The following is a 23,216-nucleotide window of genomic DNA, read 5'->3' as shown; positions in this document are numbered from 1 at the left end:
ATGTTTATAAAGTCCAAAGAAAACAGAGCATCAGTTGTAGGTAATTTTTAGTTTTCACTTCCTAATTAATTACCGTCTTTGCCGTAAAAAAGCCATTGAAATCTGTTTAACTGCTCAGCGTGATGTATAAATTGACAAAAACTGTTTCTTTGGATTCTCTTTTCATGTCACACAACAAAACGATGTCAACCCGCATTAGCACAGCTTGAAACCATGTAGTTGGTTTAAAAGTGATGTTAAACTGCCTGTACTGTTCCAGAGAGAGCCATTTCTTTTGTCAAAATTGTGATTGTTTTGACAAGCATGTGTCCATTCCACAGACCTGAACTGTAACTTTGTCCGGTGATGCTCGCCGCCTGTCTCCGGGTGATAAATAAGTTTAATTAATACCATACTGTGGACCATTCCAGGCATAGCAACGACACCTTCATGGTGGCACACAAACTGCACTGTACAATAATTGGGATGTGGTAAAAAAATAAGTAATTAATTAGGAGAAAGAGAAAGAAATATGTCTATGTAGCTTGACAACAGAAGCCAGATATTGTTGCTACTTGTCATTCGTGGTAAAAAACATAAAATCAGGAAAAAGTGGAATAAACAGTAAACAGGCTGGTCTTCCTGCTGCTGCGCACAAAGTTGAACCGCTAATTGCACTTAGATCCCTTTCTTTCTGCACACGGGCATCGCCAAACAGGGGTAAAATTCACCACAAACAAATATTAGTCTTTCTTAAAGGCTTAAAATAACCCAGTGGGAACGGTGACTGCTGCTCAGTATCCAGGCAACAGAGGCCCAGCCGTTATAGATTGGACTGACTCCATCCCACCACTCCATCACTTTGGGGTCAACGCTCTGTCTCTTTCTCACTCTCTCTTTCTCTCTCACACAGGAAGCGCCATGCAACAGTCGTGAGTCCATAATGAAGCGATCACATGAGTAAAAAAAAAGTGTGTACGTGTGTCACAAGGCCATGGCTCATCAGAAGGACTAAAAAAAGCACAATTAAATGACCGCGGCCACTGCGCATTATTAAAACAAGGCCACATTAGCGCACTTAAAGGTGATCACTCATGTGCGTAGGTGATTGTTGGCAAGTCGGAGGGGGCGAGGGCACGAATTGGCAGCCTCTCCTCCATCAGTCAAGGGCAGCTGTGGCTTCTGAAGTAGCACCATCGCCATGCCCAGAAGGAAGGAACAATGCAAACGTAAAAAGACTAAGCTAAATACACTAACAATCAACAGTTTTGACACACTTTTTCCTTTTCATTTCATGTTTTTTCTTTTTCACTGACATCATCACAACTGTGAATAAACACATGTGCCATTAAGCTGAGCAAAATAATATGTCTGTTTGCCGTAACCCGACCGACCCGGTATGAAACTGGCCGACTGAAGAAAAAAAATATCTGCATTTTGTTGAAAAAATATTTTATTTTTCAATTATTTCGCCGACTCACCGACAGGTCTTTCCATAACTGCCACATCACGTTGGTAAACCTGTCTTTCATCCCAAAGGACTGATAACGCATTACGCAACACATGTGGGACTTTGTATTCAGTCCTCCACATGCGTCTGTAACAAAACCGAATGCGCTTTGTTGTAACAACTAAGTGTTGTTATATTGACTTTAACAAGTTGGTTTGCCTCTGGCGGCGCCACTGAAGTGTCCGTAGAACATGTCACGCTCTATCACAGTGTGAAATTTGACTTACGCAATGCATTCTGGGATTGAAACAGGCCCAGCAGCGTCATCACATGTGATAAAATGTGAATATATGATTATATTTCTGTGATGTATTTTATCTGCATAATAGTGATATATTATCTGCATCATTAGTCTAAGAGAAAAACGGGTGTGTGACAGCATTTGTTTGTGAAGGGGTTGTAAAGATGAGCAAAGAATGTTACCCTAGGGAGGGGGTGCAACAGCCCAGGGGTTTAGGTAAACATTACCCAAGGCTTTATCTCTACAGACTGTTGTAAAAGACAAGTGCCTTGAAGTGAAGCTGACCAATGAGAAATGTGACCCGCCTATTCCATAATATCTAATAAAACCAACCTGCATGGGAAAAAACTGTGTGAGACGCAGGAGACCGGTCCCGGCGTTTTCTCCATATATGCCATACAAACGTCTGATATTTCTGTGTTGTTTCATATTCTAAGTTGAAGTATGTTCTCTGTGTGTTAAGGAATAGCATTGGTGTATGTCTCATTCCATGACATCACAACAAACATGGCGGCGCCCGTGTCCCCCGCATGTTCCCCCCGCTCGCCTTCGCTACCAAAATAAAGGATAGCAGCGTACAAAAGGTCGATTGAAATATCTTTAAATCGGGAGATTTAGTCTCTTGATCGGGTTGATCGAGACGTTTTCCGTCATTGACTGTTGAAGCCCGACCCATGGACTGTTGAAGCCTGACCCCTGGACTGTTGAAGCCTGACCCCTGGACTGTTGAAGCCTGACCCCTGGACTGTTGAAGCCTGACCTCTGGACTGTTGAAGCCTGACCCCTGGACTGTTGAAGCCTGACCTCTGGACTGTTGAAGCCTGACCCCTGGACTGTTGAAGCCTGACCCTTGGACTGTTGAAGCCCGACCCCTGGACTGTTGAAGCCCGACCCCTGGACTGTTGAAGCCTAACCTCTGGACTGTTGAAGCCTGACCCCTGGACTGTTGAAGCCTGACCTCTGGACTGTTGAAGCCCGACCCCTGGACTGTTGAAGCCTGACCCCTGGACTGTTGAAGCCCGACCCCTGGACTGTTGAAGCCTGACCCCTGGCGGTCACTCCGAGTCAAAAAATGGCAAAATTTGGATCTTTTTTTTTTTTGCCTTCAAAGTAAAAAAAATAAGAATTTGCCTACCGTCCGACCCACTTGAAAAATGTTGACTCGGGTTACAGCAAGCCTTATTAGTAAGCAAAACAGTGTGAAAAGGAGATGCATTATATTTAAGATTCTTCAAAAAAGCTGCCCTTTGATTTGATTACTGCTTCGTACACGCTTGACCTTCCACTAACGAACCCTGGCACGGCACAGCAGTGAAGTGAAAATCATTTAAGGTGACTTTATTGATAACTTAATCGAGAGAAGACCAAAAGTTTGCGGCGCTGTCGGATCTGAACGTAAAATATAAAACATATCGAAAGTTATTTAAAAATGAGTCTTTGCTACGTAATTCCATACACCTTGCTTCATATATTTGATGCCTTCAGTAGGTTGACAAAGAACATATATATTTTTTTATTGTCCAAACTTTCGACTGGATTTGTAAACTGAATTAATTGTCAAGTAGTTTCGTATTGTTAAGTAGTAAAATACCAGTAAAAGGATGTTGGCCGAGAGGAAAACCAGAGAAGGGAACCACAAATTTAGAGAAAAGAGCCTGATGTTGGTTCGTGCGACAGAAAGCGGCAATAAAAAAGACAAATAGATATTCCTGAAAGGCAATACACAAAGGCACAAAACAGACTGAGTGGATGACATTTTGAATTTCCATAAACAATAAATAACAAATAGCAAGTGTTTTGAGATTTCCGATCTGTCTAAAAAGCATTTGCAGGGTCGCTCGTATCTTCTGACATTGATGGTTAAATTATAATGCAATACTTTACGTACACAATACTGTCGAAAACACCTGGCCCAGACGGCATGATGGGGAAAGGGAAAGCAGATGTGGGAGGAGAAGGAGAAGGACAGGTGCGCAGCTCTTTTGTGGATGTGAACGTCCGCGCGCAGCTCATTCAAACACAATGGCTACAGCTGACCCCATTGCTGTCGTCGTGACGATATAAAGACAACTAATAGCACTTGGTTTAACGACCGCCGCCGCTGCTTTCTCTGCCTTCTTAGCCTGTGTCTGTGGGCGTGTGCATGGGTGGATTGCCAATCGAGATAAAATGTCACAGAGAAAGCTCATTTGAAGTCCACATACAAAGATAAATGAGGATTGTGTTGACTCTTTAGGGATATAATTACTGCACTGCCAAATAACAGTGTATAAAACGCTATCAGCAGTGAAATGAGGATTAAACATGGGTATAATCTTATCCATGGATAAAAATCGAGTGACTAAAACCAAAACTGGTATTTAAGTATAGGCAAAAACATTTGATATTACAAGATGGTAAGAAATAACTTGAAAAATCAGGTGAGGCTGATATATATTTTTCTTTCCACAGACAAATCTGGTTCAAGTAATGCAACAAAACTATCATCCATTCAAATCATTTTAAGTGTAATTTAACTGAATTTACCTGTGGAATATGTAACAAAGAAAATGTAATTTGTTCGTTTACTGGACAATCTTTAGTGGTTTTCTGTGCAATAATATTAAAAACATCAAATCTTAACCTAATTACCAAGCAATCAAAGATTCTACTTTGTCTCAGATCCTTGTTTATGCTCTAATTTTTAAAGATGTGTTGTTATATCTGTCTATTTGATCTAGTGTTGGTGGATATAAGTACAGATTTAGAACATCATCATAGAAATGTAACCGACATGTGGAAGTACGGACATGACTACATAGTAAAGTGAAGTTGTGAATAGTCAAAAAAAGGGGCTTTATGTCAGTGTTTGTGGCGCTTACCTGAGTCGGAGCTGTACATGTAGACAAACTTGGTCCAGCGGTAGTGATCGATGACGCCCACCAGAGCGTCCTGCAGCTCGGGCCTCAGCTGGATCACAAACTGGTTGGCCGTCTCTATGGGGAACGATGGAGTGACGAAGCAAACGTGCAGGGCCCCACAGAAGGACATGAGCATGTTCACCGTCTTCCTGTCGTACAAGCCGATGATGGCGTAAACGCCTTTGGAGAACTGGGAGCAGACTGAGGAGAGAGAGAGGGAAGGGGGAAAAGCAAATGTCAGGATTGAAGAAAGTGGTTGGATTAGATATTCTTACTCACTATTAAGCCAGATCATTTGCATACATTTCAATATAATGGCAATTTATAGCCATTTCTCTATGGTAAAGCCTGATTTCAAACCGTGAAAGGGGGAAGTAGATATTTAAATTGGTCAAATAACTTTCAAGCGCTCACGATCCCATAACACAATATTCAAATGTATGCATTTTCCAGCCACTAGCTTTTGAACTGCTTTATCGGAAAGATCAGCTATAGTGACACACATGGCTCTGTCTAACACGTTTTTGTTGAAAATACGGTTTACAATTAGACACATACAGCGCACAGATGTCTCATTTTGACACAAAAAAGCACAATGCACACCATATTCAAACTTTTGTGTTATTATTTAAAATGTACTTTTAATCCACCCTTCTTTTTCTGTAAAGCACTTTGAATTACTCTCTATATAAATTGGCCTTGTCTAATGTCCCTGTTAATATGAACCTACTGATCTTCACACCTGCAGTTCCTAAATGGTGGGTTGAAGTAAATGGTCCAATATTAATAAAATATGCAACTAAATAACTAAAATGCAATAACGGTCTTTTCTTTGACACACTACTGCCTCACAAAATGTAATCCAAGAATCAATTTCCACGTGTAGAGCGTGATCATTTGGCAAAGGTGTGATGCCAGAAGCCCCCCCGACGCAACTTTCCATTTACTAAACCTTAAAAAGCCGAAATAGTTGCAAATAGCAGTGTAGCACTTCCTCTCGTACAGTTTGTCCACTTTGAGGGTCTTGTTCAAGCCAGTTACTCTCCAACACAATTATGCAAAGACTCAGTCCATCTGCCCATGTACAGTGTGTCACCGGCTTCAGAGCGAGTTGGCGGAGGAGGTGCAGAAGATTAGGGATGGAGAGGTTAATCAATGCATCCCCGGGGCTCCATTGACATTTTAGTGGCGGCAGGAGGCGGTTTACATCCCTCATTTGCCTTTCTGCCATGCTCGCTCCAAATGTGTTTTCTCACCTTCCATTGTCTGCCTGTCACTCAGTCTTTTTTCACACCTTTCACGTCTTAAAATAGCTCATTTATGTTCACAGCCGGTTATTTGGAAGGTATTCTCTTCATGATTTGAGCTATCTTTGCAGGATGCTGTGAGTCAGACTGAAGTGCCCATGTTTTCAGCCAGTAAATAGCGTCGAAAACTATCGTGCAAAACATGTCAAAAAGCAGCAAAAGGTTTAACAAACCCGGCATTTACAGGCCTATAAGCGCATATCTAATGAATTGTAGGAATATGACCTAATTTTTACTTCCAAATCCACAAAGAAAATATATTTCCAAAGTGCTGCACAGTGGTTCACATGAAAATGAAAGACTGTTTATTCAGCACCACCCTTTGTTATTACGAAAACCCCAAACAATGAAACTAGATTAAGACCACTATAATTAAATAATAAAATAGACATAACAGTGAAAAGCAATAAAAGAGGAAAATTAAAACAAGAAAAGAGGACACACAACTCAGACGTGTCGGGACAGAGTTTGGGGCCCACCACTAAAAAGGCCCAGTCCCAGTGGTTTTAAGTTTTGTTTTAGGCCCCACAAACTGGAGCTGGCCCTCTGACCTCAATGTCGAAGAGCTTGGTAAATTTGGATTTGAACAAAAATAACATATAATCTTAAAGGAAGCTATTGCATGTATGCCAAAATTGGTCGAATGTGCTTGCGTCTATTTCCCTTAAGAAAGTCAATGCATCTTCAGCTTTCGTATCCCAGTTCACAATGGTCCACAGTCCAAAGAGTGCTCTGGATCCACGCAAATGTCCTACAAAGGCTGATTTGTGCACTGCCTCCTCTTTGGAAGGTACATCCTCTCCATGCGTCGGATGGGCAGGGGCTATTTTCTGCTGTGAGCCATACTTATCTCAGTATTTACCCAGCAGATTGAGGTCTCTGTCTGTGCTCATGTTAAGAGCCAGCTCTGCCCTGGGATGACGGAGAGGATGGGCTTATTCCAAAACGCCTAACCTGCCACAGACGTGCACCCGCCGGGCAGACACATGGAAACGGTAATGGAGGAAGGCGAGAAGGGCTGCACAAAAACACACACGTAATGCTATGTTTTTGTCTACTCTGGACGATGTAATAGCGTATTATAAAAGATGATCAGACAATAAGTCTTTCCATTTCATAATAATGGGTCCTAATAAAGACACGTATGCCGGTGTGACAGGGCGATATGGGAAAAAGATTATTCACATTTTACCCCTCATAATTTCCTTTTTTTTTAAAATGTATTTAGCTTTTCACAAATAAAATAAAACTGTCCAAACTCCTCCCACACGCTTTTACTGACGGAGGATCAACAGTAAACCTTTCAATAAAAAACAACCAAACAAGCATGACGTTGACTATAAGACATGGCTAGCCCTACATAAACCTTCGGGATGTAAAAATAACTTTAACCTTGTAATATTGGAACATCAAGAGTTTCCAAAGCAAACTTTTGAATTGCAATGACTCTCAATGCATTGTTTTACTTTGATGCCAACTAAAATATCATAGGGATATAAATTAACCACGACCCTTTCCTAATTTATTTTCATTGCATAAATGCCTATTTTATATAACAGTTTTAATGATTTGAAATAAAAAGATAGCGATAGAACTAAAGGCAACCAGTATAATATCTAATAAAACCAACCAATATCACATTAATGTCTCTATTACTCAGTTTATTTCAAAACTATTATGTGGCTGCTGATATCATGGCAACAATACAAATGTGATACAGTAGTGCCTTAAAGAGAAGCTAAAGCAGAAAAGGTTGGTATCAAACACGTGCCGCCCGAAGTGTTCCAAACGTCTGGTGACTCACCCTACTTATGGAAAGCACTGAAATAGACATTTTGCGCCTCTCCACACCAGCAGCTCACTATAACATAACTATCTTCCGTTCATGGTCGACACTCTCTCTGTGGTAAATGGATACGCTCTCTGCTCTTACAGACTCCCATCCCTCTTGCACGCATTATACCTCTCCTTACAATTTTGCAGGGTCCAATTTTGAAGGTGTCCCGGATAAAAGGTAATGAGCTTGTTTGACTTTTGTGCTTTGGCCTATTACTCCCGCCTGCAGCAGGTGAGCATGTCTCAGCGAAGATGACTCATTTCTCACTGCTACAGTATGTCTAAGGAAAAAAAAAAAAAAAAAAAAATGAAGCCATGTGGCACCGACTTCCCGCTCAGAGCTGGCAAGAGCAAGACGAGGAAGGTGAGTGCTTTTCTAATTCAACAACCGACCATTAGTGTAGCCCAGCAGTCACAGCTCTGATTTGGATGGCGAGGGGAGTTACCATATTGGCCGTGCTGTTTGAGAGGCTTGTTAGCGCAGCTCCACATGTGCAGTGACATCGGCGTACACACCACAGACCTGGAGTAAGGCTCGAAGACCTCCAGAACACCTGTCCACTCTGGCACTCGCTCTTCTCACCACGGTTACAGCTGCCATGACGGCGGGACTAAGGTTACCCAGGCAACGGGCTGTTACTCTGGCAGCGATTATGCTTAGCAACAAACCGCTGAAGGAAATCTGGGAGACGGACAAAACTTAAAATCACTTCGATAAAATGGTTTGATGATGATTTAATGCTCTTCTTGACATGTTTTTTCTATTTATTTGGGCTTGTAACCGTGTAGCAACAAGAGGTCTCACTCTGAATGTCAAATAAACAGCAAAAGCCTCATTAATTCACTCTTCAGTTGCACTCATAAGAGGTAGTCCACCCACAACCAATCAAGTGTTGGTCAAACTCGATAATGAAAAGGGTTGATATGCTAATAATTGTTTTTTTTAAACAATCCCATTGTATTTTTGAATATAATAAAACATTACCATGTTACCTTAACTAACCTGACTCACAGGTCAATATTTATAGTACTCTTTATTGAGTTCTACACATTTATCTATGTGGAAAGGCTAACGGTGAACAATATGAATACTTCACGTTGAAGCGCCACAACAGAAGAACAAGACAAAGTGCCTGTACTGCACACACTTTTGAAAGTTTTTTTTTAAAGTTATACAGCAGAATTATAGAAACAAATGATACATTAGATAATTAGTTGTGTACATCCAAACACAGCGCCCAATAAAAGAACCTCTCCTCTGTCGGATTCCCTCGAAACTTTTCCTCTGGATGAACAAGTGCATTTATATTTAATGCGGCCCAAACAGTGCTACAAGGTGAAAAAACCCAATTCCTGAAGGGGGATTTTGATAGTGGCACAACAGGAGGAGCTGTCAGAAACAACTCATGCGCATCATGTTGCCCCTGTTCTCTGTTTCCTGTGGCCTGCAGCTGTTCCTCTGCTTAACATGAGCCAAATATCAAATGACAGACGTGTCCAAGCCGGCTGCACGGAGAGAGAGGGCGTGTGGGTGACAGTCGCTCTCCCATCTGAAGCAGGGCATGATGGGAGGCCAGTGAGACAGTGAGGCAGTGGCACTGACCATAAATGTTTAAAATCTCATAACACTGTCCAATGTGGAAGTGATAAGTGCCAGCTGTGAGAGGCAAAGGAGACAAATAGCAGCAGTTTGCCGCAAAAGATATGAATTAATTGCACACACTTAACAACGTAACATCTCCCAGCCTATTTTTGATTGTCAATGATGGAGAAATAGAAGTGTTGTGCCATGGGAACTTACTGCCAGCTCAGTGTTTGTTATCTTGGTTTGCGTCATCAGGGGTAAAACACTCCTACAACGTGTCCATGGCCAGGCTTGACTTGAACGGGCAATACTTTCACAATGTCTTGGGGGTTATTGTCTCCAGGTCCCGGGCCCCATACTAAATCATCTTCAACTCTTTTAGAAATCCAGCCGGGCTACTTCAGTTTATTCTACAACAGACATTTTGCAACAAGCAGCAGTTTTATACAGTATCAGAAAAGCATTGCATTTGAGAGTGGACTGTCTTTTGGTCCATACAAGCTTAATTTTATTTCTATGTGTGAACTCTGTCGCTGGGGTATGGCGACCCTGGAAATGTTTCAGATGAATCAAGACCGTGAAATTGAATGGCATTAAACATGTTCTTTAAAGTACAATTTTGTGTGAAATTGATATCCTAAAGAAGGTTTGGGTGGATTTTTTCTTTGGACATCAATATCATTAAAACAATAGAATGTAATAGATACAGTCTGCAGTGTGGTAAACTCTCCATAGATTAAATAGAAAACGTCCCCTTTTTAACCCCTTTCCTGGTAAATTATGTGTATTTTAAGCACAAATAATTCAAGTCACAACTGAGTCTTAGTGGAAGTTGTTGACATGGTGTGAATGTCTTCGAGTCTGCATTCGGCACAATATATGTACTAAAGTCGGCGTTTGCTCTTGTAGTTGTTGAACACAATGTGACCGAGCTGCTGATCTCCGTTAAAAAGAACGCATAGCTTCACCCACAGAGGTCTGATAGAGTCCGTTCCCTCAGGTGCCGACTGTATACATATACATTATATACATTATATATATATATATATATATATATATATATATATATATATACATTATATATATACATTATATATATACATTATATATATATATATATATATATACTGCGTAAAAACATCAAATCAATAACATCAGCAGCTTTTTAACATCTAAAAAACATTGCCAAAATCAAAAATAGGAAAATTGGAGAGACTTATCCATGCGTTTGTCTCCAGTAGATTAGACTACTGTAACGGCCTGCTCACTGGTCTCTCCAAACGAGTTGTAAAACAGCTGCAGTACATCCAGAACGCTGCTGCTCGGGTCCTGACTAGAACCAGGAAGTACCATTACATTAGTCCTGTTCTCAGGTCTCTGCACTGGCTCCTGTGGCTCAGAGAAGAGACTTTAAAGCAGCTCTGCTTGTGAACAAGTCTCTCCATGGCCTAGCACCAAAGTACATCTTGGACATGTTAGTGCCATATGAACCATCTCAGGACTAAACATGGACCAGCCTCCTGCTGGTGCCAGAGTCAGGACTAAACATGGACCGGCCTCCTGCTGGTGCCAGAGTCAGGACTAAACATGGACCGGCCTCCTGCTGTTGCCAGAGTCAGGACTAAACATGGACCAGCCTCCTGCTGGTGCCAGAGTCAGGACTAAACATGGACCGGCCTCCTGCTGTTGCCAGAGTCAGGACTAAACATGGACCGGCCTCCTGCCGGTGCCAGAATCAGGACTAAACATGGACCAGCCTCCTGCTGGTGCCAGAGTCAGGACTAAATATGGACCGGCCTCCTGCTGGTGCCAGAGTCAGGACTAAACATGGACCAGCCTCCTGCTGGTGCCAGAGTCAGGACTAAACATGGACCGGCCTCCTGCTGGTGCCAGAGTCAGGACTAAATATGGACCGGCCTCCTGCTGGTGCCAGAGTCAGGACTAAACATGGACCGGCCTCCTGCTGGTGCCAGAGTCAGGACTAAACATGGACCAGCCTCCTGCTGGTGCCAGAGTCAGGACTAAATATGGACCGGCCTCCTGCTGGTGCCAGAGTCAGGACTAAACATGGACCGGCCTCCTGCTGGTGCCAGAGTCAGGACTAAATATGGACCGGCCTCCTGCTGGAGCCAGAGTCAGGACTAAACATGGACCGGCCTCCTGCTGGTGCCAGAGTCAGGACTAAATATGGACCGGCCTCCTGCTGGTGCCAGAGTCAGGACTAAACATGGACCGGCCTCCTGCTGGTGCCAGAGTCAGGACTAAACATGGACCGGCCTCCTGCAGGTGCCAGAGTCAGGACTAAACATGGACCGGCCTCCTGCTGGTGCCAGAGTCAGGACTAAACATGGACCGGCCTCCTGCTGGTGCCAGAGTCAGGACTAAATATGGACCGGCCTCCTGCTGGAGCCAGAGTCAGGACTAAACATGGACCGGCCTCCTGCTGGTGCCAGAGTCAGGACTAAATATGGACCGGCCTCCTGCTGGTGCCAGAGTCAGGACTAAACATGGACCGGCCTCCTGCTGGTGCCAGAGTCAGGACTAAACATGGACCGGCCTCCTGCAGGTGCCAGAGTCAGGACTAAACATGGACCGGCCTGCTGGAGCCAGAGTCAGAACTAAACATGGACCGGCCTCCTGCTGGTGCCAGAGTCAGGACTAAACATGGACCGGCCTCCTGCAGGTGCCAGAGTCAGAACTAAACATGGACCGGCCTGCTGGAGCCAGAGTCAGAACTAAACATGGACCGGCCTCCTGCTGGTGCCAGAGTCAGGACTAAACATGGACCGGCCTCCTGCTGGTGCCAGAGTCAGGACTAAACATGGACCGGCCTCCTGCTGGTGCTAGAGTCAGGACTAAACATGGGGAATCTGCATTTCAGTTTTTTGTAGCTAAAATCTGGAACAGTCTTCCTGAAGATGTGAGACAGGCTTCTACTCTGACAATGTTCAAATCTAAGCTAAGTTGTGCATATGACTGAAAGGATTTTTGTCTTTATTGTTTTGTGCTGTAATTTCTTTGTTATTTTAATGCATTTTTCCTGCTGTGTGAAGCACTTTGAATTGCCTTGTGTATGAAATGTGCTCTACAAATAAACTTGCTTTGCCTTATCTATAGTTATAATTACCCATATACTTCTCTAAACAGATTTATTTGCTTTCTACTCGTGTTTGGGTGTACTCAGAGTGTGAGACAAACCTTAGGGAGTACGCACGATAAAGACATTTGAGAACCACTGACTTAGAGAGCACTTTGATACTGAAAGCTGTAGATAAGCCACAAGAATTGCAGCTTGCTCTGACCTACAGTTGGATGGAAATCAAATGTTTATCAAACTTGCTCAAAACCCTTTTAAATGCAACTTTCACTTTGATAAATATGAGTAGAACATGTTCACTTGCTGCATCATTAACGTCATTTGAAACACATCGACATGTTACTCATCGATGACGATTTGTAATAGGCAATTTGAATAATGTTAAGTTATGAGACATACAGTATGAGAAAGACAAAAGCAGATATTGCTTTACTCATGAATATTTATTGAGATGCTAGATTTCATTTTAGACATTGGCACACTGACAAGTCAAAAGGCGTCAAAGCGCCTTAAAAGAAAGCATGTTCTCCCTCAACCCCATAAAGCCTATTCCAGGCTAAGTGTGGGCGGGTGATTTTTGTATTTATTTATTTGTTTTTCTATCGTTCTGCATGGCTTGATATGTCAGAAAAATCAATGTGTCTGAATTGAATTGTCCCAGGAGCGGTGGTGAAGCAATTTTTCAAACGTATTTTGGGCACTCTACAACCACGACAAGGATCGATGTTGAGGAAAGTCTTGATTCCTAACGCACGAGACGGAGGCGCACACGTCTTCTCGTCACGTGAACCACATCTTGGAAGGTTGTTGTTGTTGTAACGTACACATCGACTTCAACACGCCATATTCCACTCGCTATCTCCCTTGGGACTTGCAGGCTATTATCCCGTGCAACATTAAGGTCAACTGTGCAAGAGGAAACTGGGTTCAGCTGGAGGGAAAGGCTGTGATTGGTCGGTTTTGTTCAGCCAACCATGAAGGACCTTTTCAACACGGCTTCGCTCGACAGGTACAGCAGGTAATTCCGCAAAAAAAAAAAAAAATCCTGCAAAATACACCAATAAATACTGTATATCATTAAGCTATTATGATATATATTAAAATTCAAGCCAAAAAGACTCGTACACTATTGTCAGCGTTGTGTTGCTATAAACTACACATTTCTGAAGATTGCCTGAATGGTAGAGAGAGCAGCTAAATCCAGGTTGGCTTTGCTTTCCCTCAGAATGACCCTGTATCTGAGCCACAGTGTCACACACCACCTGGTTTCACTGAGTCAGGGTTGTTGAGCGTCCAATGTCTTTGCCTGTTGAACTCTTTCTATGAATAAAATATGTAAGAATAAAAACAGCATCAAATGTGCTCAGTTCATGTGTGCTGCTCATGTGCTGCGCAGTTTCTTAGTACTTTTTATGATACGATGATATGGATATATAGTAGCACTAGCGGTATAGCAGCTGTATTGTGTTGTAGAAGTAGTCAAAAAATGCATAATAGAGAAGAAAAAATAAATATATAAGTGGACTGGAGTATGAAATGCCGTTGCAAGTGTGAAAATAACAAATAGTATCACATATAAGTCGCTCCGGAGTATAAGTATATAAGTATAAATATAAGTATAAGTCGCAACCCGGCCAAAGCTATGAAGAAAGGTGTGATTTATAGTCCGGAAAATACGGTAGTTGTTGTTGTTCATCTGCAGTGGCTACTTTCAGTTTACAATACTCTTTATAGTCATGAACAGTTAACAAAGACGACTTTACTGTACAGCCAAGCACATAGACTATATTGTACCCTGATTAAATGTGTTAAATGTCGGCCTGCCAGGATAATTACTATATTTACATTCATACCTTTTCTTGCAGTGGAGCACTTTTTATTATTTGTGTTGTATTGTTTAAGGACTTCTATAGCTCTTTACTACACTGTACATTTGTAATAGGATTTATTGGGAACATACTTATTTAGTGTTATTGTGTCAGTGGCATGAAATAGTTAAGACAAAAATAACCAAATAATGTATTAATAATAGTAATAATATTCACATCAAGAAGGCCCTGGGTTTGACCCCCAGGCGGGGCAAGGCCGTTCTGTGTGGAGTTTGCATGTTCTCCCTGTGATTGTTCCAGTTCAAAGGTCAAGACTCCCCTAAAAATGAGATTCCAAACCTCAGTTGTACTTTCCTGGTTTAAAAAAGAAATAATTGTGTCTTGCCCAGGTACACATAACAGAATTATTTGTTGTTGAGTTTTTTTTAAAGGATTTTTGTCCCACAAGCTTTATCAGACCGGACAGTATAGGGGGATGAGAGAGGGAAGGACATTCAGTAAATTGTCACAGCTGGAATCAAACTCACAACGCTTGTATCGAGCCTGGCATATGCACTATCCACTCAGCCACAACAACTATACACCGTGCCATTTGAAAAGACGAAGCATGAATGACATAAAGAGATAAAATGAATGGTTGAATAATATGACAAAAGCACAGTAAGTTTTGAAGGAGGTTGTTATTGGAGATCTGGCAGGAGCAGTCAGAACACATCAGGCTGTAATACACGCCGCCTCAGAAGAGTTCAAAGGTCACTCGCTCTGGCACTTGGACGGAGATAAACACAACTGACGCTGGACACTGAAACAGACACACAATGATCCTCCACTCAGCCACCCATAGCTGAGAACTGTCAGATGATGTGTGCACTAAAATAGGGAACATACTGCTGTCCTGCCGGTGCCATCAATCTTCAGGAGCTTATCAGGCATGTTAATGAGGGGCCCAACAAAGGAAGTCAATACGCGAGTCTGCCTCACCGCTCTCTTTAATCAAAAGCACAATGTTTCACTGATTTCGACAGGAAAGCGTCTCACAAACGACAGGTGCCAGTGCAGAAAGCCCAAAAGGTGATGTGATGGTGGATGGGTGGGTGGGGGGGGGGCCTAGCGTGACTCACACAGAACAATCAAGCTGCAGTGACGGGAACAGGGACCAGTGGGACAAAAACAAGCACCAATCAAGATTTGAATGTCTCTAGTCTGTGGCCTTACGCATCCAATCCACTGGCATTCAGTGTGAGGTATTGTAATGTATTGAGCAACTGCCCCCAACTAGGCCCAGTAAAGTCACATTTTCTTTTGTATTTTGTAAAAGCAGCTCTTAAGAGACAAAACGAGACCAAGATTCAGGAAGTGCACAGTTAGCATGCTAGTTGTTGTTAGCATTACCGTGACGGCAAAACACAGTTTTGGTCTCTTGATATTTGTGCTAATAAGGCTATTGCAGCCATAATTAGGAGGGTCAGAATGCATAAGGAAAGTGACTGTTGCAAACTAGTTCTGTTTTTCACGTTTTTAAGACGTTTTTAAAACAAGACGTTTCGACTCTCATCTAAGAGTCATTGAGACATTGTCAATGACTCTTAGATGAGAGTCGAAACGTCTTGTTTTTTCTAAACTGATTCCAGATGACTACAACTGAACTTTTTTTCTACAATATCACAATTATCAATAAAACACCTGGTTTTTCTATTCAGTTGTAGATTTGTTTTGTTGTTGGATTAAAAAACACCACTGAATCCCTTAAATACAATAGGAACCAACATTGAAATTCATTTGAAACAAAAAATACCGTAATCAATTTAGTCCCTTTACAAAATGAAATTGTCACACAAATATAAAACCAAATACATATTGCACATAATAAGAAAGCATTTTGATAAATTCCACATAAACACCACACTATTTAAAGCTAAAACAGCTCTTTGCACAATGTATTTTGCACAAACCAGCTTAAACGGAGCTAAACCTGAGCCATGATGTACAGCAGAGTGTGACTTTAAGTGGCTTTGCTTGGCTGCATTCTGTCGCTGTACCTACAGAAGAGAAGTGTGGCGCTCTGGAGGGCAGTGCAGGCTTTTCCTGGTATAAACAGCTTTAGTGCCTCCAGCGCAGAAAGATTTACTACCTGGGCATGAGCAATAAAAAGTGTGTACATCAGAGCGGGAAAACAGTGGCAGAAACACAGGAGCTGACACACTGCAATGGGTAAAAAAAAAAAGAAAAGCAGGAAAATACGTGACAAATGAATGTATTTTTCACCTCCCTTAGTAGAACACGTCTCATCTGTAAAGAGTGATTTGGAATGATGCGTCTTTTAATGAATTGTGTTGTTAGAATAATAGCTTCCTACTTGTGGGTAGAACTATCAAAACTATATCAGAATTATTACTTGGCTTTAAAAAACTTGACAAACTCCAGCCTTGGGGTTAGTTCTCCGTGAACAGAGCAGGTAAATATTGTAGGTCCCAAACAAGGCTTATTGTCCTCGCAGTGACCAGAGACCCTTCTCCAGATGTTGAGCCGAGATGTTTGTCAGACATATCAAAGCTGAAAGATTGTGCATGCTCTAAATCAGGCATGTCCAAACTAGGGTCCGGGGGCCAAATGCGGCCCTCAGACCAGTTTTTGTTGGCCCTCCGGCTTCCTGCTATGTCGGCCCAAACAACAAAAACTAGTACTTTTTACTGTGAAATTGGGAAAATTCAGGCATATTGACGTTATACCAACCTAATATTAATGTTCTAGGTCTAATTAAATGTGTGGAGGCTCATCGCAATTACATCAAATGCAAAATTTCGAATGATTCCCTTTGTCATTCAACAAATTCGACATTGTCAAGTTGTTTGTGGCCCTCTGCCCCATTTAAGTTTCAAAATGCGGCCCTTGGTGAAAACAGTTTGGACACGCCTGCTCTAAATGGATGGAGGAATCATATATAACAGTGGTTCCCGAAGTGGAGGTCAGAAACCCGGTGGTGACTGCTCCGGGATGATTTTTATAATGTCATTTTAAGATGAGGAAAAATTTTGATTAAACAACATTAACCTGCTTCAACACATTTTGACCCTTTTTATTACTTGTATTCATTTCATTCTGCCGCGGGGGTCATGAATCAGATGCATGGTTATTTTGAAGAGCCTGTCTTGAATCGTTGCAATTGTACGCACGTAACTTGTAGAATAGAATATGAAGTAGTGGCAAAAATGACTTGAGAATATAAATCATCCTAATTTGCTAATATTTAGTTGTTTGTTTGTTTTTTAACAATATCAGCAGATTCATGAATTTTACATTGCCATATTAACTTGGAAATTGTCATGAAAAAAGTGTTTAAATTTAGTTCAGTGGCTCTAAAGCGTTTCATAAAAAGTACCTTGGCTCTCTGAGTACTGCCAAATATAAACCACGGGACTTTTCTAGGTCTTAATTTGGGCTAAACCAGGTCTGAGTTAGAACTACAACATTGCTGCAATAGAACCATAAGAAGAAGCTTAGGTACCATAGTTTGAGAACCACTAATTTAGGTCATAATGGCTGTGTTTCCATGCACACAAATAACCCAGTTATGATCTTTCTTTCTCTTTTTAAATATCCTGGTTTTGTGTGTGTCCATGCAGAACAGCATATCCTGATTTCAATAGCCCCATTATGAGTTCTGGTTAAGAGAAGCCGGGGTATTCTCACTGGAATATTCCGATAGTATCCAGAATACTGTGGCATGTAAATACAGTATCCTGATTCTCACACTGCTGATGTACTGAGCAGGTGCCAACTCAACGAACACATTTGGCAGGAGCAGGTAATTTCTCAAATGACACAAACTTCTACCGTGGCTTTTTTATTTGTATTATTTAATCATAAAAAGATGGCTGTGTTGTACAGTAGACAGCTTAAAGCTGTCTACTGTACAACACAGCCATCTTTTAGGAGCAAACTGACTTCTGTGTTGGCCTGTGCTGCTCTCAGACTGAACTCACCCTGTGGGAATGTTAAAAACGTCTTTTTTGAAATTATTATTTGAAATTATTTTGCCCCTGCGACCTAAAAAAGCATGCCAAAAAGCCATAAATTAGCTATTGTTTCCATAGTCACCACTCTAGATATGAAGAATAATCAGATGCCGCATGTAAACAGGTATTTGAGTATCCTGTTTTCTCTATGAGTACTATATATCCATACAGAATACTGTCATAACCGGGACACTGCTCATAACCATGCACATGTAAACACAGTCATCTAACCGAGACAAAAACACAAACAACTCAGGGTTGAAGGTGAGTGTTATCAGTTAACAGTTGTGAACAGTTATCCAATCGCTTGTGAAAGTTCTACAGTCTGCTCTCCCTCTCCGCACAACACAACCAGACTGCTTCATCCTGTGCCAGGTTACATTCTGCAAACCTGCGCAGTGTTTTGTTAGCTGAAGCCGGGGTAACAGATTGGTGGCGATGACGAGCCAATCGACAAACATGTTGCACAAATGTAGGTATAAGGGCGGGCAGACGGCGGGGCTGGTTGCATAGGAGCGCGCCGAAACAGAGGAATTAAGAGGAGATGATAAGAAACTGCTGTGAGGAGGCTGAGCAGATGCCAGCCAAGCAGTGGGACACATGCGGCCCACACGGAGAAACCCAGATCCATCCTTTTCCTCCGAAGTAATAAAACAATGCCACACTACCGGCTCATTAAACGGGTAATCGAGGGTGCTAGAAAGCTCTCCCCGCAGAGCCCAACATCTCTCTCCCCTTTCTCCTCGCTCACCCGGGCCAAAATCCCATCGCACTCCTTCTCATATTCTCGCCTTTTTCATTCCTCATTTCCAATCTGGAGGCCGCGCTGCTGAATAAACGCTTACCTGGGCAGAGGGTCAGGAAGCGAGCGCAGATCGGCTCTTGTCAGGGGGCACAAAAAGTCCAATTACCTCCTTAACAATCGCTCCCCCTTCCACTCCGCCCCCACCCAAGCAATTATCTCTCCATCTGCAAGCCGGTGTCAACAGGTGCACAGGGACAGTCCGCAGAGCTGGGCCAAGGCAAACACGGCTAATATTTTAGGATGCAGGGGAGAAATAGACCGAGAGCCTCAGCAAATTCCACCAAAGCCATTGGGAAATTGATCTGAGATGAATCTTTGAATGCGAGGCAGCGCCGATCGCCCCATTATGAGAGACAGAGATGGGAGATACTATTATTGTGATGGTAGCTTCTGTTTTGTTTCACCCACGAGCCATGTCAAGGTGGAGTGGTGGCAATTGGGTATTGATTATGTTTTGTTTTGAATCCATCCATTGATTGCGTTATTGCTCAGACGCATTTTCCTTTAAACAAATGTGAGAACGCTTGAGCTGCACTGTATCACTTTGGTCTTAGAAAATGGTGATTAACTAGAACATTTAATCGTCTCAGAAGGCAACATGAAGCCTCGAAACAGCTTTAACCCAATTGTATCAACTTCAAGTTTGACCTTGGAGTGAAGTGTTCTTGTGACCTATCTTTATGACAGTGATGGCAGTGGTTACTGCTCCATTTTCTGAAAATTCAGAACATAAAGAAATATTCCAAGAAGTAGGAACGATTAGATACAGTATGTAAAATGGAAACTGGACAAGTACAGTGTATTAAATGTTTTTTTTCCTAGAATGTACATAACTACAAACCAGCTTAAATTAAGGACTTAGACGAGACCAACCAGGATAAACAAATAGCATCTGCATAGCATTTGCTGTAACATCTGGAGAGGGTTGTTATTCTGTATTTGGCAATCAACAACCAAACCACCAACCAAATACTCAAACAAAATCAATCCAATGATGCAAAGAGTCTTGCTCAAGGACACTAGCTCTGGTCACCCAGACCGGCGTCTCAAACCGCTTCTGTTAATGGCGGCTTGCGTTTCCATGGTAAGGGCCTGGCTCACAGGGCAACTCATGTCACCCAAACATAACCAATGTTTTCTTACTAAATTAAATCTAAATCGTACCTGAATAATTCTCTTGTAAATCCAAGTTTGCTGCACTTTAATGTGACTTAAATTAGAGGAAGCAAGAAACAACTTCTGTTTTGCCAGTTTTTTGCCGCGTTGTTGCATCTCTTTATGTAATACGTTTGGTTTGGATATTATATTTTAGCTCCCCAAAAGTGAAATATAAATATGTTCAATTTGATGCCAATAAAAGCCAGTCTGTAATGTAAGTAAGGTGGGCAATATTGACAAAAATGGATATGTAATAGTTTTTGAGTGTACCCTTAAGAATATTCAGACATTATGCCAATTAAAACAGAAATGTGCTAAAACATGTCTTTAAGCATATTAGTTGAGGTTTACCAGTAAGCAAAATGTAAAATGAATCCCAAAAGTCCAAAAAAATCACCTTTTCCCCACAACCTTTTTTCATTTGTATTTTAAATCAGCTGTTTTTGTTGCATTCAAGTTTTGTAGCAAATTCAAATTTTGCGTACCATTCACAATATTGTCTGTATATTGCCCACCTCTAAATGTAGCACAATTTACTTTGATTGAACAATATTTAAGAACACAGCCCACAGCAAAGCACTGCAATCTGTTCATTACTCCCAACTTTTGTTTTTGTGTTGCCAACAACTGGCTCTTGTCTAATGTCACAATATGGCAGTCACTAAGTAGCGGCGGCATCTGTGTTTCTGAGTGGATGACAACGGCGCGGCACTATGCCTCACTGTTGCCTGAGAGCTTTGTTCCTCATTAAAGTACGCCGGGCTCTTCAGATCTCCTCGCTGACAACCTCCAGCGTGTGTCTTTGTGGTAAAACATGACAGCTACCATCACTCGCTCCTCCGTCAACCGCCCACTACCTCCTCCCCCAGAGCCATATTGTTTTCTAATGACTTGCCCCTCACACGTCCCGGCCCAGACCACAATGTCCCAGTCGTCATTATCTCCAGAGAGTCCTTTTAAATATTTGCTTAGGTTATATGAATACAGAGGAGGAAAGAGGAGCGAGGGTGGAAAGACAATGAGCTATTAGACAAATATTGGACGCTGCTTTCTCTGTGTAGTGGACGTACGCAATGATATTAAGCAGGGCAATAGTGGGACTCACGTGAGGCTGTTACGACATAACATGTTAGTGTTATTATGTGTATTATTGTGAGAAGAAACATCATGGTGTAACAATTTTGACACATCAAAAAATATAGTTTCAATGAAACGCAACCAGCTTTATTATATCAAATGTTCTGAACCAAAAAGTCATATTGTTTTGTAATATAAACAGCAACCTAAAAAGCACAATCCAGGTGTATTTGTTTGGAGTAGCCTACAGATTGAATTGAAATTACTTAAATTTGCTTCAAAATGGTCACAATTGTTATTTTGAGTTCTTACGATTATGACCTGTACAATCACCAGTATAGATTGACTTTAGATAGATTAGATAGATAGATTAACTGAATCTTCCATCCATCCATTTTCTACCGCTTGTTCCCTTTCGGGGTCGCGGGTGACTGGAGCCTATCCCAGTGACTTTGGGCCTTAGGCGGGGTACACCCTGGACAACTTGTCGCAGGGCTGACACAGAGACATAGACATTACATCTCTGAATCTGAATCTGATTCTGAATAACTGAATCTTGACATCCCTAAAAGTATGTACAATTCTCTGTGTAGACAGAGACAGACAAGTCGACACGGGATAAATAATCACACAGCAGTTCTTTGGAGCTCTGAGTTCTTATTCATAAGGGCTCTGACCTGAAACGTCAGATGTGCCGTTGAAAATAAAAATTGAGAGCTCCAAGGAACGAAATTTAGGCAATATCGATTCTCGTGAGGGCTCAGGTCAACAACAAACAGCTTTGTGAAGAATAAAAGATTACGCTCTGGCACTACCTGTCTCCCTCTCCCTCCCTAAAAGACATGTTTAATACAAATCAGTTGGGAATATTGTCTGACTAAACTTGTCAAGATAAAAATAAAAAAAAATCAGATTCATTAAACCTCAACTAACACGTTCAAAGACACATGGACATGGACAATGTTTTACCACATTTCAGTTGGACTTAGATACTGTAATATCGTCTGAGTTTCTTTACACGACTGACACAGCCAAAAATCCATATTTTTGGCAGAATCCTGATAAACACATTGATCATCAGCCCTCCATCGCTACTGCAAATTCAGAAATGTTGAACAAAATATTGACAGCAGTGAGCTAATCTATGCCATTGACCCTCCACCACTACCACCACCACCGATAACTTACACACATTCATACCAGACAAAGTGGAGACGCGCATCTGCTGAAGCTGGAATCACCCAAAACAAGGATGTGTGAGAAGTGAGAATCTCATCACAAGGACCCTCAGTGGTTTCACGGCGTGTGGCTCTTGGGTAATCGTCATATGCGACGGGTGAGGCGATTAAACAATGCCCGTTCTTCCCTCTTTTCCTCCGTTCGCCTTTTCTTTCGCACGCCAAACTCCGGGAAACCATTCCACTCGCCTCTCTGCACCGCGCTCCATCAGTCTGCTGGTTTGGGAGCGCTTTGGGCTGATCTACATTGATTGCTATGGGCCATGCTCCATCCCTGGCGCTCTGGAGCAAGAGAAGGAGGAAAAAAATCCAAGCGCCTCTCATTCATCAAACCAGCACCTGCCAGGCTGCGGCCCGAGAGAGCCACTGTCAGCTCGCTCTTTTGGACAGAGCCGCTTTCTTTGTTTTCCACCGCGCAAAGAAACTGTGCGTCTCGAAAGTCAGACCGGAGTGGACACATGTCTAATGATTTCAGGGCTAAACACTCAAATCAGTTTTTACACAGAAGCGTCCCTGTAGTGTGAGAGAATACGGAGGTTTCTCGAAGTGGAGAAATCAGTAGAATGTGAAAATAACTCCGTAGGGTCAAAACAAACGATAGCTTCTGCGTATAAAAGGTTCCACCCACTCGTTCATGG

At 42.1% G+C, this 23,216-nt stretch overlaps 1 protein-coding gene across 4 annotated transcripts in view; it reads right to left on the bottom strand.

Moving 5' to 3' along the window:
* Nucleotides 1-23,216, bottom strand: part of gria1a (glutamate receptor, ionotropic, AMPA 1a) — a 128,615-nt gene that overhangs the window by 92,175 nt on the left and 13,224 nt on the right. For all 4 annotated transcript variants that reach the window (XM_072439811.1, XM_072439814.1, XM_072439812.1 and 1 more), the window contains exon 3: nucleotides 4,592-4,831. In XM_072439811.1, coding sequence (XP_072295912.1) covers nucleotides 4,592-4,831 — 240 coding nt within the window. The remainder of the gene's footprint in view (nucleotides 1-4,591; nucleotides 4,832-23,216) is intronic.

The sequence above is a fragment of the Eucyclogobius newberryi genome, unplaced genomic scaffold (assembly GCF_026437365.1).
Source record: "Eucyclogobius newberryi isolate DKJ021-1_F unplaced genomic scaffold, fEucNew1.0.hap1 SCAF_11, whole genome shotgun sequence".
Classification (NCBI taxonomy): Eukaryota; Metazoa; Chordata; class Actinopteri; order Gobiiformes; family Gobiidae; genus Eucyclogobius; species Eucyclogobius newberryi.
Note: the sequence above shows the minus strand (reverse complement) of the source record. Positions and strands in the feature narration are given on the sequence as shown.